This window comes from Astyanax mexicanus, chromosome 12 (assembly GCF_023375975.1).
Source record: "Astyanax mexicanus isolate ESR-SI-001 chromosome 12, AstMex3_surface, whole genome shotgun sequence".
NCBI classification, from domain to species: Eukaryota; Metazoa; Chordata; class Actinopteri; order Characiformes; family Acestrorhamphidae; genus Astyanax; species Astyanax mexicanus.
Window position 1 is genome coordinate 15,824,401 of NC_064419.1, and position 17,029 is coordinate 15,841,429.

General features: G+C 40.9%; 1 protein-coding gene across 2 annotated transcripts in view; it reads left to right on the plus strand.

The window, feature by feature from the left end:
* LOC103030699 (rasGAP-activating-like protein 1) overlaps positions 1–17,029 on the plus strand; it is a 71,613-nt gene that overhangs the window by 22,366 nt on the left and 32,218 nt on the right. For both annotated transcript variants that reach the window (XR_007441421.1, XM_049485904.1), the window contains exon 5: positions 12,375–12,504. Coding sequence is in view for 1 of the 2 variants with exons in the window: in XM_049485904.1 (XP_049341861.1) it covers positions 12,375–12,504 (130 nt within the window). In the remaining variant the exon portion in view is untranslated. The remainder of the gene's footprint in view (positions 1–12,374; positions 12,505–17,029) is intronic.

Here is a 17,029-nt window from a genome sequence, read left to right on the forward strand (position 1 = left end):
AATACAGAGACAAAAGTTAAAAACACTGTGTTTAATGATGTTAAATTGTGATTTATTAATTCGGTAAGCAGAATTAGAACAGGGTCTCTTAAAATGATGAGTTTGTAACTCTCGCTGAGTTCTGGCAGCATGTGCATAAAGTTTAATTGGACTTGAGCAGAGCCAGGCCAGTCTGTTGTGTGTACAACACAAGCTGATTCTATTGCTGAAATTGGGGCTAAGCCCTTTACAATCCCGTGTGGATCACTTCATTAGCAGACTCTGCCTTGTGTGCTCTAAGTTTACATTAAGGGAAGAGAAAGATGAGCATGAAAGTATAAGATACGGCCGATAATACTCACCTGTGAGCAATGAAAGATCACAGTTAGCGGCTAATGCTAATAATACTCCACTTTCGTGCTGGAAAACTAAACTTAAACTCTTGTGTAACGCTGTATTTCAGTGGAGAGGCTTTATTGCTCCTTACAACATGACTGGTAAATTTTTTACATAAGGCGCACCGGATTATAAGATGCACTTTAAAGGATTTTAAGTGTGCCTTATAGTGTGAAAAATATGGTAAGTCATATTGTAATGTCTACATCAAACAACATGCTCAAGTTCTTTTTTAAGCCATACTCCCAAAATAAAATAAAGACTAAATCTAAGCATTCATAGTTCCTTATTATGTCCAGTATACATTTACTTCCAAATAAATGATGAAAAATGTATGTAGCATCAGCTAAGGTTGTTTGTTTTTTTTGCATCACTATATATAATCAGAGATTTTTTTCCCTTGATGACTTTAGATCTTCACCATTTGGTGAACTATTCCACCACTACCGGCTTTGTTTGTAAATGTCAAACCTAAATCTGTTCTGATTTTTTTAACTTATCTTAATGGACTCAAAGTAATACATTTTTGTTTAGCTGACAAGAACAGATATAATTTGGACGTAAAATAATTACAACGCATTTTTTAGTTTTGACAGTGTTTTAGAATACAGGCTCTGCAGGCATTATTGGTAATATAAATCACCGCAGGGCTACTACAGCCTCCGTGGTGTTAATGGAAGCCTTGGTGAATTAATGAGCAGCTCTGTGCTCGAACATGATCAAATCAACATCAGCACGAACCTGCCTGCGTATGATCTTCTGCAGTACAGATCTAACCATGGCAACAGATGGAGGCTGATGGATATAAATAGAGATATATTTAAAGAAGAACATGTCTACAAGTGTTTAAACACAGAAGGACACAGAGACAAAAACAACTCAGAATAAAATATTCTTTCCCTAATTGTGCATTCAGAGATTATTTTGTTAATATTAATGAAACAATTTAAAGTACAGCTGTATTTTACAGTGGATGAATAATATAATAACATGGTCTGTAAGAGATAATGTAACAAAGAAGAACCACTTTTTAAAAAATAGTTCCTTTATCTAGAAATCCAAGTATATTTCCAGACCAAAACCCAATTGAGCACCTGCGGGATATGCTCAAGCAGAAGCTTAGAAGATGTGTTGATACTCTTGTCAAGAGTGGTATATTAACACAAAGATCACGCCAAGAGCAAGGCGATTAATAATCTGCAAGGTTACAAAAGAACCCAAGGTAACTTCTAAGCAACTAAAGGTCTTTCTCACACTGGCTAATGTTATGTTCATGAGGCCACCATAAGGGGAAAACTGAACCACAATGGTGTGTAAGGAGAAGACCACTAGAGAAAATGCTATTGGAACAATGTTTTGTGGACGGATGAGGCCAAAAAGGTATTTTTGAGTTTGAAGTGTTTGTCTGGAAAAAAAGAAAGGAAATAAAAAAATCGATTTCCAGCATAAAAAGCTGGGGTAGTAGCATCACAGTGAAAGCAAAGATTTACATACTTTCGCCAATTTACATATACACTACAGGTTAAAAATTTAAAAACAACTTATTATTTTAATAACCCAGTAGCAGTGTTGCATTACTTTTTTATTTTATTGTTCATTTAACCTGTCAGACCATGAATTCTTCTCTTCACTACTGAAACTAATACCCACAATAGAGCTGGGCGATATGACCACAAAAAAATAATCTTCGATTTAAAAAAAAAAAAACTGATTTTCGATTTAAATCTAATTAAAGATGATAAAGAAATGGTTAAAAACTAGTTTTCACTTAAATGTCCCCTTTGTGGTTAAAGTGCAACCAGAAACAAGCAAAAAAAAAACTATTGTAAACAGTGAGAACATCTCGTAACTTTTAGAAAGCTTTCTCCAACATAGTTTAGGTACTGACACAATGCACCCTCAAACTTTAAAAAATAAATAAATAAACCCACCCTCAAAAAACAAATAGAAAGAAATAAAATGGTGCCCTTTTTGATTAAACTTACAAAATAGAAAACAAGTACAATTTAATTTGCTATTAAGTAAAGACTTTTCCTCATTGGGCTTGAATTGCAAAACAAAGCTTTTAAGTATGTGCGCGCAGGAGGATGGGAGGGAGAGAGGGGCGGGGGTGCGCGTGGGAGAGAGGGGCGGGGCTAAGCCTGTAGTCTGAGGTATATGAGCCCACAGGGGAGCGTCGGTGGTGAAAATTAAAACTCAGAGAAAATCGATTTTCATAAAAACACATCGTCCTTAACTGTAAATTTGAATTAATCGATAAAATCAATTAATCGCCCAGCTCTACCCACAAGGCATTGCCATGTGGGTCAGCCAGAACTTTTCCTGTAGCAGTTTTCTCCAGTTTCTCCAGTCTTTTGAGGGTTTATTTTTTCCTGTTGTACCAATTAAGTTCACTGGACATAAAAAGCTTAAATGGCTGAATTAATGGTAGAAAAACACTGGTGGTGTTCTAAGACTTTTGACATTTACTTTTTACACAGTCAGAGAAGAGGTCATTTATGAGTACTAGTCTTATAGGTGCAGTCACAGTAAAAGATTCTGACACAGATGTGCAAATGCACACACAGCTTGTCTTGTCCCTGTACAGAGTATTGTCAGGTGTGGGCTAGAGGGGTATAAACCCTCAGTATTGTGCTTTAGAGCAGTGGATCTGTGTTCTCTGAAATGATGAAGCTCTATTCAATACTTTTGAATAGTATGGGTTGGGTAGTTTTGGATGAGGGCAGGTGATGATCATTTAAAATCGCTTTGCCTGGACAGCATAGACAGGTGGGATAAACTGTTTTTAATAGTCTTAATTTTAAAAGTAACAATGGATGAGCATGTGTCCTAATATGGGTCCTAATACTAATAATTTCTATATGCACCTTATTCTGCTATGCCCACATTCAACAGTTTGTTTCTTACATACTTGTGTTTCTGGTCAGTTTCTATGAAATGGTTTATGGTTGTGTTGTATTTAAAGTAAATGATGTCAGAAGTAGCTACTGCTGTGGACACTGATCATAAAGTAGCTAACTATGCTAACCCAACATTCCATCAGCCTGTTAACCTTATTTACAGATATTTACAGCATATGCAGGAACACCACATAGCTATCTACCTAACTTACATCCACAGCCTTTCAAAGAAGAGGTGCTGCGTCTGTGGTTGAAGGAGATAAATTGAACACATTCATTCAAACGTCTGTATGTCTGCTCTTACCATTCTGTGGAGGGAACTCACAGAAAGCCCTTGTCAGATGTGTTTGGTGCTGTGGAGGCTGTTAGAAGAAATGTTAGCCGAAAAGCTAATCTACGAGGACTGAAGCACAGGTGTGTATAGTAGGTAAACCTCACGCCTTATCTGTTCACTTTATTCTGGTGTTGGTTTCTCCCCCACAGATTTGTAAAAGCAGATGTATGAACGTTGGGGCGAATGTTTTAAATTTAGCTCTTCTTTGAAAGGCTGTGCCTTTTGTGGAAGTCGGTGAATATACCGTATTTTCTGCACTATAAGCCACACTATTAATAAACGTATATTTTCTGGTCTATTTTCATACATAAGGATTATAAGGCACTGGATTGTAAGGCACATTATGTGACACTATTAAGGAAAAGGGCTGTCACTGTATTTTCCTGCTGAATTAGGAGAAAAATATGTAAAGCTAAGCTAAAAAAAAAATGTTTTTTTAAAAGTCAAACTAGTACTGATTTCTCTCCTGAAAACTGTTTGTGCTTCTGTTTATTTACAATAAGCTTAGATTTCCAGATTTCCACTAAGGCTGCCCAACAGCTCTACACTAAGTTCCAGTAAGCCAGAGCACTATCAGCTGGCGGTTCGTCCAACATAGCTTGTTTTAACACGGTAAACGTGCAGGCTACAGGCCGATAATACTCTCCTCTGAACAGCAAAAGAGCTAGCGGTTAGCGGCTAATGCTAATGCTGCTCCAGCAGTGCCAGCCGGGGTTAGCAGAAGACTACAGGTCGATAATACTCACCTGTGAACAGCAAAAGAGCTAGCTCTTAGCGGATAATGCTGCTCCAGCAGTGCTAACGGGCTTAACAGCAGGCTACAGGCCGATAATACTTAGCTCTAAACAGCGTAAAAGCTAGCGTTTAGCGCGGTTAGCGGCAAATGCTTATACTGCTGGAGAACTGAACTGAAACTACTGTATAGCGCTGCACTTCAGCGAAGTGGCTTTACTTCTTACAACCTGACTGGTTTATACATAAGCCAGAGTGGATTAAAATGCACTCTGATGATTTCAAGTCAAGTCAAGTCAAGTCAAGAGGCTTTTATTGTCATTACATCGGAGTACAGGTACACAGTGTGATGAAAATTACGTTATTCCGGAACCATGGTGCAACAAGCAATAGACAACATAAAGTGCAGGAGTGACGACAGTGCAACATAAAATTATAAAATTATAACACTAAATAACAATAAATACAATAAATACAAAGGACGAGACAATTTAAAGACAGGACAGTGCAGTACCGATACGGTATAATAAGTGTATAGTGGGGATAAGGTGCAGAGATGTGTGACATACTGTAACATATAGAACATATATAATCACAGCAGTTACTGAGGTAGAGTTTATAGTTTTTAAGAGTGCAGCAAATAAAGTCATGTCAGCCTCTGTGTGCTGACTGGGTGTGTGTGTGGGTGAAGTTCAGTTCTTGTGAGTGTAAAGGGGGGGGGGGGTGTACAGTTTAGTTTTGTGTGAGTGTGTTGGGTGAGTGGTGGGTGGGGTGGGGGTTCAGTTCTGTCTCTGTGCGTTGAGAAGTCTGACTGCCTGGTGGATGAAGCTGTTGCAGAGTCTAGTAGTGGAGGCTCGGATGCTCCTGTATCTTCTGCCGGACGGCATCAGACCGAAGAGTCCGTGTGAGGGATGGGTGGGGTCGTCCACAATGCTGGTGGCTTTGCGGATGCAGCGTGTGGTGTAGATCTCGGCGATGGAGGGAAGAGAGACTCTGATGATTTTCTCAGCTGTCCGCACTATCCGCTGTAGGGTCTTGCGGTCTGAGGTGTTGCAATTCCCAAACCAGACGGTAATGCAGGTGCTCAGGATGCTTTCTACAGTCCCTCTGTAGAACATGGTGAGGATGGGGGGTGGGAGATGTGCTTTCCTCAGTCTCCGCAGGAAGTAGAGGCGCTGCTGGGCTTTCTTGGTTATGGAGCTGGTGTTGAGGGACCAGGTGAGGTTCTCTGCAATGTGAACACCAAGGAACTTGGTGTTATCCACAATTTCCACAGCAGAGCCGTTGATGTTCAGCGGGTGGTGGACACCTGGAGCTCTCCTGAAGTCAACAACCATCTCCTTGGTTTTATCCACGTTAAGAGATAGGTTGTTGGTTCTGCACCAGTCCGTCAGCCACTGCACCTCCTCTCTGTATGCTGACTCGTCGTTCTTGCTGATGAGGCCAACTACAGTTGTGTCATCAGCGAACTTGATGATGTGGTTTGAGCTGTATTTTGTAGTACAGTCATGAGTCAGCAGAGTGAACAGCAGTGGGCTGAGCACACAGCCCTGGGGGGCGCCAGTGCTCAGTATGGTGGTGCTGGAGGTGTTGTTTCCAATCCTGACTGATTGTGGTCTCTCAGTCAGGAAGTCTAAAACCCAGTTGCAGAGGGAGGAGTTCAGGCCCAGCAAGCTCAGTTTTCCGATCAGATGCTGAGGGATGATGGTGTTGAATGCTGAACTGAAGTCGATGAACAGCATTCGAACATAGCAGTCTTTGTTGTCCAGGTGGGTGAGAGCCAGGTGGAGCGCAGTAGAGATGGCATCGTCTGTTGATCTGTTTGGATGATACGCAAACTGCAGAGGGTCCAGTGAGGACGGGAGCTGGTTTTTGATGTGCCACATGACCAGCTTCTCAAAGCACTTCATGATGATGGGAGTAAGTGCAATGGGACGGTAGTCATTAAGGCAGGACACTTGAGACTTCTTCGGCACAGGGGCGATGGTGGTCGTCTTGAAGCACGTCAGCACGATTGCAGTACTCAGAGAGATGTTGAAAATGTCCGTGAGAACATCCGTGAGTTGTTCTGCACATCCTCTGAGCACTCTGCCAGGTATGCTGTCTGGTCCTGGGGCTTTCCGTGGGTTGACTCTGAGTAGAGTTTTCCGCACATCTGCTGAGGACAGGCACAGTACCTGATCGTTTGGAGGAGGTGTAGTCTTCCATGCTGTCGTGTAGTTCTGTGCTTCGAACCTTGCGTAGAAGGAGTTCAGTGCATCTGGAAGGGAGGCATCACTGTTACAAGCAGGGGGGGGTGACTTGTAGTTGGTGATGGTCTGGATGCCCTGCCACATGCGCCGAGTGTCAGTAGTGTCCTGGAAGTGGGCGTGGATTTTCTTTGCGTAGGTGCGCTTTGCCTCTCTGATCCCCCGGGAGAGCTTGGCTCTAGCTGTTCGGAGGCCAGCCCTGTCCCCTGACTTAAAGGCCTTGTCTCGGGATCTCAGCAGCACACGCACCTCTGCAGTCATCCACGGCTTCTGGTTGGGGCGGGTTGTGATGGTTTTGGATACAGTAACATCCTCAATGCACTTGCTGATGTAGCCAGTCACTGAGTCTGTGTACTCCTCCAGGTTGATGGAGTCATCAGAGGTAGCAGCTTCTCTGAACATGTCCCAGTCAGTGTGCTCAAAACAGTCCTGAAGAGCAGAGATGGCTCCTGGAGGCCAGGTTGTAACTTGCTTCTTCTCTGATTTGGCACGTCTGATGAGCTGTCTGTATGCTGGGATGAGCATGACAGTGATATGATCAGAGTAGCCGTAGTGGGGACGGGGCTCTGCTCTGTACGAACCGGGAATGTTAGTATACACACAATCGAGCAGGTTAGCTCCACGGGTTGGAAAATCCACATGTTGGTGAAAGCTGGGCAGCAGAGCCTTCAGATTACTGTGATTGAAATCACCAGCAACAATAAACAGTCCGTCGGGGTGTGAGTTCTGGAGTTTGGAGATAACAGTGTACAGTTCTTGCAGAGCGTTAGCATTAGCACCGTTAGCATTAGCACTGGGTGCTACATACACTGCTATTATGTACACGCTGCTAAGCTCTCTGGGCAGGTAGAATGGCCTGGCTCTGACTACAGCAAACTCCACCAGCGGCAAGCAGTAGCTGGAGATCAGCGCAGCGTTGTTACACCATGCTGTGTTGATGTAAACACACACCCCACCTCCACGTACCTTGCCCGAGAGGCCGGCGTCGCGGTCCGCGCGGTAGCATAGCATGCCGCTCACCTCAATCGCGGAGTCCGGGATGGAGTTCGTTAACCACGTCTCCGTGAAAACGAACACACAGCAGTCTCTGAACTCGTGCTGGGATGTCCGCTGGAGCCGGAGATAGTCAATCTTGTTCGGCAGGGAGCAAACGTTGGAGAGAAGGAGAGATGGAACCGCTGGCTGGCTGGAGTTAGCCATTAGCTTAGCGCGGACACCGGCTCTCTTACCGCGCTTTCGGCTCCTCGCGCAACGCTTGCGGAGAGACCGCTTCCGGATAGCAGGCTCAGGAAACGCCGCGGATCTTAGCAGGCCTAGCGCGCGTAGCTCCGCTCGTAGACCGTCTGTAAGTACAGATTTTTGTTGATTTTGCAGGCCTAGCAGGGTCTGTCGGTCGTAAGTTGTTCCCATAGCGAACTTTTGCATGATTGCGAGTTCAGAATGGATTATTTACACAGAAAAACAAACAAAAGCACCGTGTTTTGCTTCCGGAGTAGCCGCTGCGACTGCTCGCCGATTTATGGGAAAATTAAAGGATGCTATCAGTTTTGACCATGTTCCCTTTGCCTATGTAGCTCAAACAGCCCCAAAACATCAACGATCCACCTTCATGTTACACAGTAGAGATAGTAAACTTTTCATCACAGGCTTTGTTGACTCTCCAAATGTAGCTTTTATGGTTGGTTTGGTCTCATCACTCCAAATAACTTGTTCAAATAAATTTATGTTTCAGAAATGTTGAGGTTTGTCAATGTGCTGTTTGGCTTTGTGGCATTGGTGTAGTAATGGCTCCTCCTTAAAGTGTCTTCTTATTGTGAATGTTAAAATTTGTGTTGGTCTATGTGGTCCTGGCTTGGTTTCAACAGAATCTCTCATTATTCACTTCTTAATAGACTTTAAACACTGCTGATTGGCATTCTTAATTCCTTGGATATCTTTTTATATTCTTTTCCTCTGTTTATCCAACAATGTCAGTGGCAGCATTGGATGAAACATGCAGGTGTCTGTCAGGAGCTTAAAAACTCCTTATGCAAAGTGATTCCATGCAAATGGATTACAGGTGAGGATGGGTTCCTGTAGTAGCCATTTCTGTAGTCTTTATGATTTCCTTGCCGTTATGCAGAATAAGGTGGAAAGTGTATTCTTGCATCAGACTCATCCTCCAGTGTTTCAAGGTATGAGTGCGATGACAGTATTCCTCATGCAGAACAGTAAAAATAAATTATTGTAAAAAACTATAAACAGTTAGAAGAACTCTCTGTTTTTATTGCTTTATTCTCACTCTGCAGAAATAGCCTCCTCCGTATGAAGGGGTCATGAGTCATTTGGGGGTGCAAATTGTGTGTCAGTGACATCACAGCAGCCCCCAGAGGCCCTCATATCATCCCAGCATGCACTGGGCTCACATGAATCACTGCAGCAGCCTGCCAGAGCTTAATCACCCTCACCCACAGGATCATGAGAATCTCATGGCTGCTTCTCTCTCCCACTCGCTCACTCTGTTTGCTTTGGCCGGTTGACGTGTGTTTCTAGGGCCGGATGAACCTACACTCCAATCTGTCCCCTGGTAGGTTGTATCTGGTCCTGTTATTAGGAACTGGGCATAAGTAGAGTTAGTTATCTGCTAGTTATTTTGATGATTTAGTTTCTAGAGTCTCGATCAGGTTGTTTTCCCCCAATGTCTTAATGCTGAGTATCAGCCAGTACCAATCTGATCTGATCTTTGTGATTGTATAAATTATGCGCCACATAGTTAGAGCTGGCCAGTGTGTTGTCCTAGATGAGATTCTGGTTGGTTGCCCTTTCGAATTAACAATAATTTTCTTTGTACACTCACACAGACACTGCAGATATTTATGTTCTTGAGCTTTTCTTATTTGAGAAATTATTGTTAAGGATAATATTATTAGACTATGAAATTATAGAACCCTATTTCAGTGGTCCATAGGCATCTTTAGTTAACTGTGCACCACACAGCTTGATTTAGGACTTCAATGCTATCGTAACGACGGGAAAAGTATACCTGCACAAAAAGCTCTCTATGTACTAATTCTCTTAATGTATCGTGGTTGTGTTTTGGGCATAAAGTAAAATAACCAATCAGAGTGTCACTTGCCATTCCCTTTAAGAGCCAGGTGCGCAATGACTTTGGTGTATTGCTATTTTAACGGTTCAGCAACCTGGACGTGTTCATTCTGTTTATTGTTGATGTAAAAGTTTGCATAGCTGCCAACAGGCTCACACTATGTGTTTGTGCACTGCTGTGTGTCCATGGGTGCGTAACAAGTGTTCACAAGTTCACTGCCAAGATAGTGTTGAACGTCCTATGACTGTTGACATTTGTCTAGATTGTATGCAGTCAGTGGTGCACCTGAGTTTTTCGGTGCCAAGATAGCAATACACCAGAAATTTACCTAAACACTCCTCACTTCCAGATCACCACACCCATTGACGAAGATATATTGACAAGCACCGCTATTTAAACAATACAGAGGCAGAAGACATGAAAATAATTGTTGACAGAGTGTAAGATAGCAATAAGCATAGCAATGTGCCTTGTACAGGGTGTAAGATATGGACCATAGTGTTGTGGACTTTGCTTATTTTGTAATATAAAAGAATAAATAAATATTAAAAAAATAAAACGTTGAAAAATACAAAGTTATTTTTCTTGCAGGCACCCAGGCACCTCTATAAATAGACATTGCCTCCAGTATTTGCCTATACTGATGACTCTGCCCACAGTTTAGATAAGACTAAGCAGTGAAGGAAAATTACTTTATGTTTAGTAACAGTTTTTGTATTTCAGACTTTCTGTACTGGTTTATTTAGTTTAGTAGTGACTTTCTTAACTAACTTCATATGACTTTGACCTTTCAAAAAATACACAGGCCAAGTAAATTAGCTTTGCTAAATTGCCTTTAGGTGAGAAAGTGTGAGTACAGAAATATTGTGATATATGAAACTTTGGTAGGGCTTTGGTCTAATGCCTGACACACACTACTGGATTTTTAAAAATGTGAGAAACTCCACACATAAAAACATTAGACTTTCATTAGTTGACAGTTTTTCATTCATGAGGTCTAAGTCTTGTTTCCCACCAGAGACCCCCGCCACCCACTACAGATTACTTAGTGGTAATTTTAAATGTTTCATACAGTGGTATGAAAATTTGGGCACATCTGATAATTTCAATAAATCATTGGTTCTTCAGGTCAGCAGTTTTAGTTACATATTTCATAAAGCAGATGAACACAGTGATATTTGAGAAGTGAAATGAAGTTTATCGGATTTACAATGCAATAATTCTTTAAACAAAATTAGACAGGTGCATAAATTTGAGCACCCATGTCGTTTTATTGATTTGAATAACTTTGTCACTAATTATTGGAACAAAAAATTTGATTGGTAAACTCAATGACCCTTGACCTGCATACACAGGTTAATCCAATTATGAGAAAGGGTTAATGTGGCCAATTGCAAAATTTTCTCCTCTTTGCATCTTCTCTAAAGAGCAGCAACATGAGAGCCTCAAAACCAAACTCTCAAATGAACTGAAAACAAAGATTGTTCAACATCATGGTTTAGAGGAAGGATACAAAAAGCCCAAATCTCAGAGATTTCAGCTGTCACTTTCCACTGTGAGGAACATAGTGAGGAAGACCACAGGCAAAGTTCTAGTTAAGGTCTAAGATTACAGTACAAGAAAAATCTCAGATAATCAGAGGAGAAGGATGGTGAGAACAGTCATAGTCAACCTACTGACCAGCTCCAAAGACCTACATCATCATATTGCTGCAGATGGAGTCACTGTACATCGTTCAACTATTCAGAGCACTTTACACAAGGAGAGGCTGCATGGGAGAGAAATGCAGAAGAAGCCTTTTCTGAGCACACGCCACAAACAGAGTCACTTAAGGTATGCTAAAGCTACAGTTAGACAAACCAGCTTCATTTTGAAATAATGTGCTGTGGACTGATGAATCTAAAATTGAGTTATTTGGAGGGCAGTTATTTATGCATGGAGGAAAAAGAACACAGCATTCCAAGACAAACACTTTACTGCTTCCCACAGTAAAATTTAGTGGTGGTTCATTATGCTGTGGGGCTGTGTGATCAGTGCAGGTACTGGGAATCTGGTTAAAGTTGAGGGTCTCATGGATTTCAGTCAATATCAGCAGATTCTTGAGAACAACGTTTAAGAATCAGTTAGAAAGTTGAAGTTAAAGCTCCGGGGCTGGATACTTCAACAAGAAAACGACGTTAACACTAAACACTGCTCAACATCTACTAAAGCATTCATACAGAGGAACAAGTACAACATACTGGAATGATCATCTCAGTCCCCAGACCTGAACATTATTGAAAATGATTTGTTTTCAGTTTATAAAGAAGAATGATCCAAAATACCTTCAACCAGAAGCCAGACTCTCATTGGAAGCTATAACCTCTCGTCTAGAGGCTGTTATTTCTGCAAAAGGAGAATGTACTAAATATTGTGGTAATGTTTCTGTCTAATTTACTTTAAATAATTATTGCACACTTTCTGTGAATCCTATAATCTTAATTTCACTAAATATTACTGTGAACTGAAATTGCTGATCCCTTACAACCAATGATTTATAAGGAAAATCCTGAAAATGATCAGGGTGCCCAAACTTTTCCATACCAGTGAATTTGCAATTCTTGATCGGTGTGGAGTGACGGCTCTGGGAAAAGGACAGGAATAATGCAGTTAGGTTGAGTAGAGGATCAGGGAAGTTTAACGGCTGTGTTTTTCTGCAGGTATTGACAACTGGTTGAACCTGACGCGTGTGGACCCGGATGAGGAGGTTCAGGGGGAGATCCACGTGGCCCTGGAGATACACAGAGATGCTAAGACGACCTGTTTGCGCTGTCACGTTATAGAGGCCCGGTGAGAGACACAAACACACATAGCACAGTGCCATCCATCTGTTATCAAATATCAGTCATTAATCCAGATTACCATTGCCGATTAGCTGTTAGTCAGTATTGTGGACTTCATAATAAAAGCACATTTTTGACTGTTTTATTTTATTTGGACTTTACTAGGTAAACTTTTATTCACAAAGAATTCCAGCAGGTATGGTATATATTATTATTACAGAGTAAGATATTTTAGCTTTTAATGTAAAAATGTATTAGAGTGTATTTACTCTTTAAGACTCTTTATTTGAATAGCCTAGAATCCTCAAAAAATACCTCTGGCATGTGTGGCTGTCTCCTATTGATTCATTAATAATACATAAATGCTACATCTAAGTACATCAACATCTAATATTAAATTGGTCAAGCGTAAAAGTAAGAAATAAACAGTATTTACAGCGTCTGTTTCTGACTGATATTCATTACCGAACACTGACTTCATTCAAGCTGAGTAGAAACAGCAGAACACTATAGGCTACTGTAGCCTGGCAACCATCATCTGTGTGAGGATGTGCACCACAGGTGGTTGCTTTTTTATACTGTTCATGTTGATATTATAATTATATTGAATTTGGCAAAATAAGAAATACTGTACTATACAAAACTAATTGTAGGCTACATTAGCTAATGCTAGTCAGGGTTAGCAGCAGGCTACAGGCGATAATACTCATTTTGGAACTGCGAAAGGCAAGGCAAGGCAAGGCAAGTTTATTTATATAGCACCTTTCATACACAGCGGTCATTCAAAGTGCTTTACAAATTAGAAAATACACAGAGAAGTCATATAAAAATAATAATAAAAAAACATGTAAAAGAATAACAGTAAAAATGGAAAATAAAAACTAAAATAAGAGTCAAGAAGTAAAATTAAAAACATGTAAAAGAACAACAAGGAATTGGAAATAAAATTAAAATAAGAAAAAAACATAATATAAAAGTGCCGTTACAGAATAAAAGTGGGCGGAGCTGCAGTGTTTTAAACTGAGCTGAAAGCCTGATCAAACATGTAGGTTTTCAGTCTGGATTTAAACATGTTTAGTGTTGGAGCTCTTCTAACACTCTCTGTTAACTGGTTCCATTTAAGAGCAGCGTAGTAGCTAAACGCTGCCTCTCCGTGTTTAGTTTTTACTTTAGGCAGCTCTAGCTGACCAGTTCCTGATGATCTGAGAGTTCTGCTCGGCTCATACTGCTGGAGCACATCAGATAAATATGCTGGTCCTGCACCATTAACACATTTATACACCAGTAACAGTACCTTAAAGTCTATTCTGTAACATACTGGTATCCAGTGCAGGGATTTAAGGATGGGGGTGATGTGCTCCCTTCTTTTACTTCTAGTCAAAACTCTGGCTGCTGAATTCTGAATCAGCTGAAGCTGTTTGATGGTCTTTTTTGGGAGTCCAGTTAGGAGTCCATTACAGTAATCAATCCTACTAGAAATAAAGGCGTGGATGAGTTTCTCCAGATCTGCTTTAGACAGAAAATCTCTGATCTTATTTATGTTCTTGAGGTGATAAAATGCTGATTTGGTGACGGCTTTGACGTGACTGTTAAAAGTGAGATCAGAGTCCATTTGTACACCAAGATTACGCACTAGTTCTTTAGATTTTAGACTTTTTGAATCCAGATAGGCAGCTAGTCTGTGCCTCTCATTACTATTCCCAAATAAAATAATCTCTGTTTTATCTTTATTTAACTGCAGAAAGTTCTGTCCCATCCATTTATTTATCTGCTCAAGGCATTTACACAGTGAGTCAATGGGACTGAAATTGTTTGGGCAGAGGGCCATGTAGATCTGAGTGTCATCTGCATAGCTGTGGTAAGATATCCCATAGTCACGCATGATTTCACCCAGAGGAATCATATATAAATTAAATAAGAGTGGCCCAAGAATTGAACCCTGGGGTACACCACAGGTCACTGGCACAGTCTCAGAAACATTATTTTCCATTTCCACAAAGTATTTCCTTCCTTGAAGGTATGAACTGAACCATTTTAGGACAGTTCCAGAAATTCCAACCCGGTTCTCAAGTCTATCTATGAGAATGTTGTGGTCAATGGTGTCAAAAGCAGCACTGAGATCAAGCAGTAGTAGAATAGATATTTTTCCTGAGTCTGTGTTTAAGCGAATGTCATTGATAACCTTAATAAGCGCAGTCTCAGTACTATGATTGGGCCGGAAACCTGACTGAAATTGGTCTAGACAGTTATTTATGGACAGGAAGTGCATAACTTGCTTGAAGACAATTTTTTCAATTATTTTTCCAATGAATGGTAGATTAGAAATTGGTCTGTAATTGTTTAATAAGTTTGTATCTAAATTTTTCTTTTTTAAGAGAGGCTTCACAACGGCTGTTTTTAATGAATTTGGAAAATCACCCGACATGAGTGAGGTATTTACAATTTGAAGAATGTCTGCTGATATTGAGTTAAACACATTCTTTAAAAACTTGGTTGGTAATGTATCAAGACTGCAGGTGGATGATTTGAGGTGACTCACTGTATCAATTAAAACTTCTTCATTAATAGTGCTAAATTGGGACATGTTGACTATGATGCATGGTTTTGGAGAGCACGAGGGCTCGTTGGTGAATGTAGATGTACTGATGGCTTGTCTGATATTGTGGATTTTAGTATTAAAAAATTTAGCAAACTCATTACATCTCTCAGTTGAAACTAGCTCAGAGGTCATATATGTAGATGAGTTAGTTAGTCTGTCAACCACAGTGAAAAGAACTTTGCTATTGTTAATATTATTGTTAATAATGCTGGAGAAGTAGGTTTGTCTACATGTGCACATTATTTTATTGTAATCACGCAATCTATCTTTAAAAATTTCTTTGTGAATATGAAGCTTGGTTTTACGCCATCTGCGCTCAGCCTTTCTGCATTCTCTCTTTTGGAGCTGAACTGCAGCATCATTTCTCCATGGAGCTTTCTGCTTGCATGGCATGGTTTTAACTCTAACTGGTGCAATCTCATCTAAAACTCTAGCAGTTTTTGAGTTAAAACTATCCAGCAGAGTATCTACAGAGTCTGATGGTTTGCATGGTGCAGAGCACACTTTGCTCACAAAAAGTTCAGCTGTCATGTCATTTATCTGCCTTTTCTTGTACCTAATCTGTCTGGTTTCACTGTGTATTGAAGTCCACATTTCAAAGAATACACAGTAGTGATCTGATAGTGCAACATCCTTAATAGAAGCTGATATGTTGAGACCCTTCGAAATAACCAAATCCAGGGTGTGACCATGACAGTGTGTGCTTCCAGTCACATGCTGAGAGAGTTCAAAAGAGTCAAATACATCATAGAGTTCTCTGGCATAATTATCCTTGGAATTATCAATATGAATGTTAAAATCACCAGCAATAATAAAATGATCAAATTCAGTAGAAATAAAAGACAGCATATCTGTAAAATCATCAATAAAATCAGCATTGTACCTTGGAGGCCTGTAGACAATTACTAGTAATATTCTTGGTGTCCCTTTTAAAACTGCACCTAAATATTCAAAAGATGTGAAATCACCAAGTGATAACTGCTTGCATTGGAAAGTATCATCAAACAGCATAGCTACACCTCCACCTTTCTTGCCGGTACGTGAGACATTTAAAAAGTTAAAGTTTGGTGGAGCCGACTCAATTAATACACTTTCAGCACTACATGAATTTAACCATGTCTCTGTTAAAAACAGAAAATCAAGCCCATAATTTGTAATAAAATCATTAATTAGATAGGACTTGTTTGTAAGAGATCTGATATTTAGTAGAGCTAACTTAATAACCTGTGCATTTTGTTCCAAAGCCTGTGGGTTACACTTTACATACTGCAAGTTGGATATATTCACATTATCTGACCTATACTCCCTGTTCTTTCTGCTTCTGATAAGAACTGGAATGGGGGAGATAATTGGCACACAGGGTCCGTACTTGTTTTGAAAACATGTACTGCTGACTTCACCACTGTAGCAGCACGGACCCACAAGATATCAGTTTGCTGGATTACTTGTGGCGGCCTCTTCCCTTATGGTGGAGGGAGGTGGGAGGGGCTCCTGCTGGTGAAGAAGTCGCGAGCGGAGCTGTCTGTCCGGTGGTTTAGGAGCTTGCCTCTTTTTTTTGGGTTGTGGGGGGAGTTTGTTTAATACTTCCTCATGTTCATGCTCACTGGGCTTCATTTTGGTCCCCTTTACTAACTCCTTGATTGGGGAGTGTAGTGGTGGTGAGAATGGGGGTTGCTGGGTCCGTGAGGCAGTAGGTGACTGTGGAGGAGAAGTTGTGCTGATTTTCCGCTGTACCTGAGGACTCGCTGACAGAGAAAGCGTCAGTCTTGTCCCTGCAGATACCAGCTTCTCCATGGTTGCTGGGAAGTTCAGGTGGGGTGATGATGGGGTGGAGATGGAGGATGATGATGATGAGGTGGAGATGGAGGATGGTGTGGAGTGTTCATGCAGTTGCGGTGTTTCCGGCAGCTGATACAGCAGAACATGGCTCCCG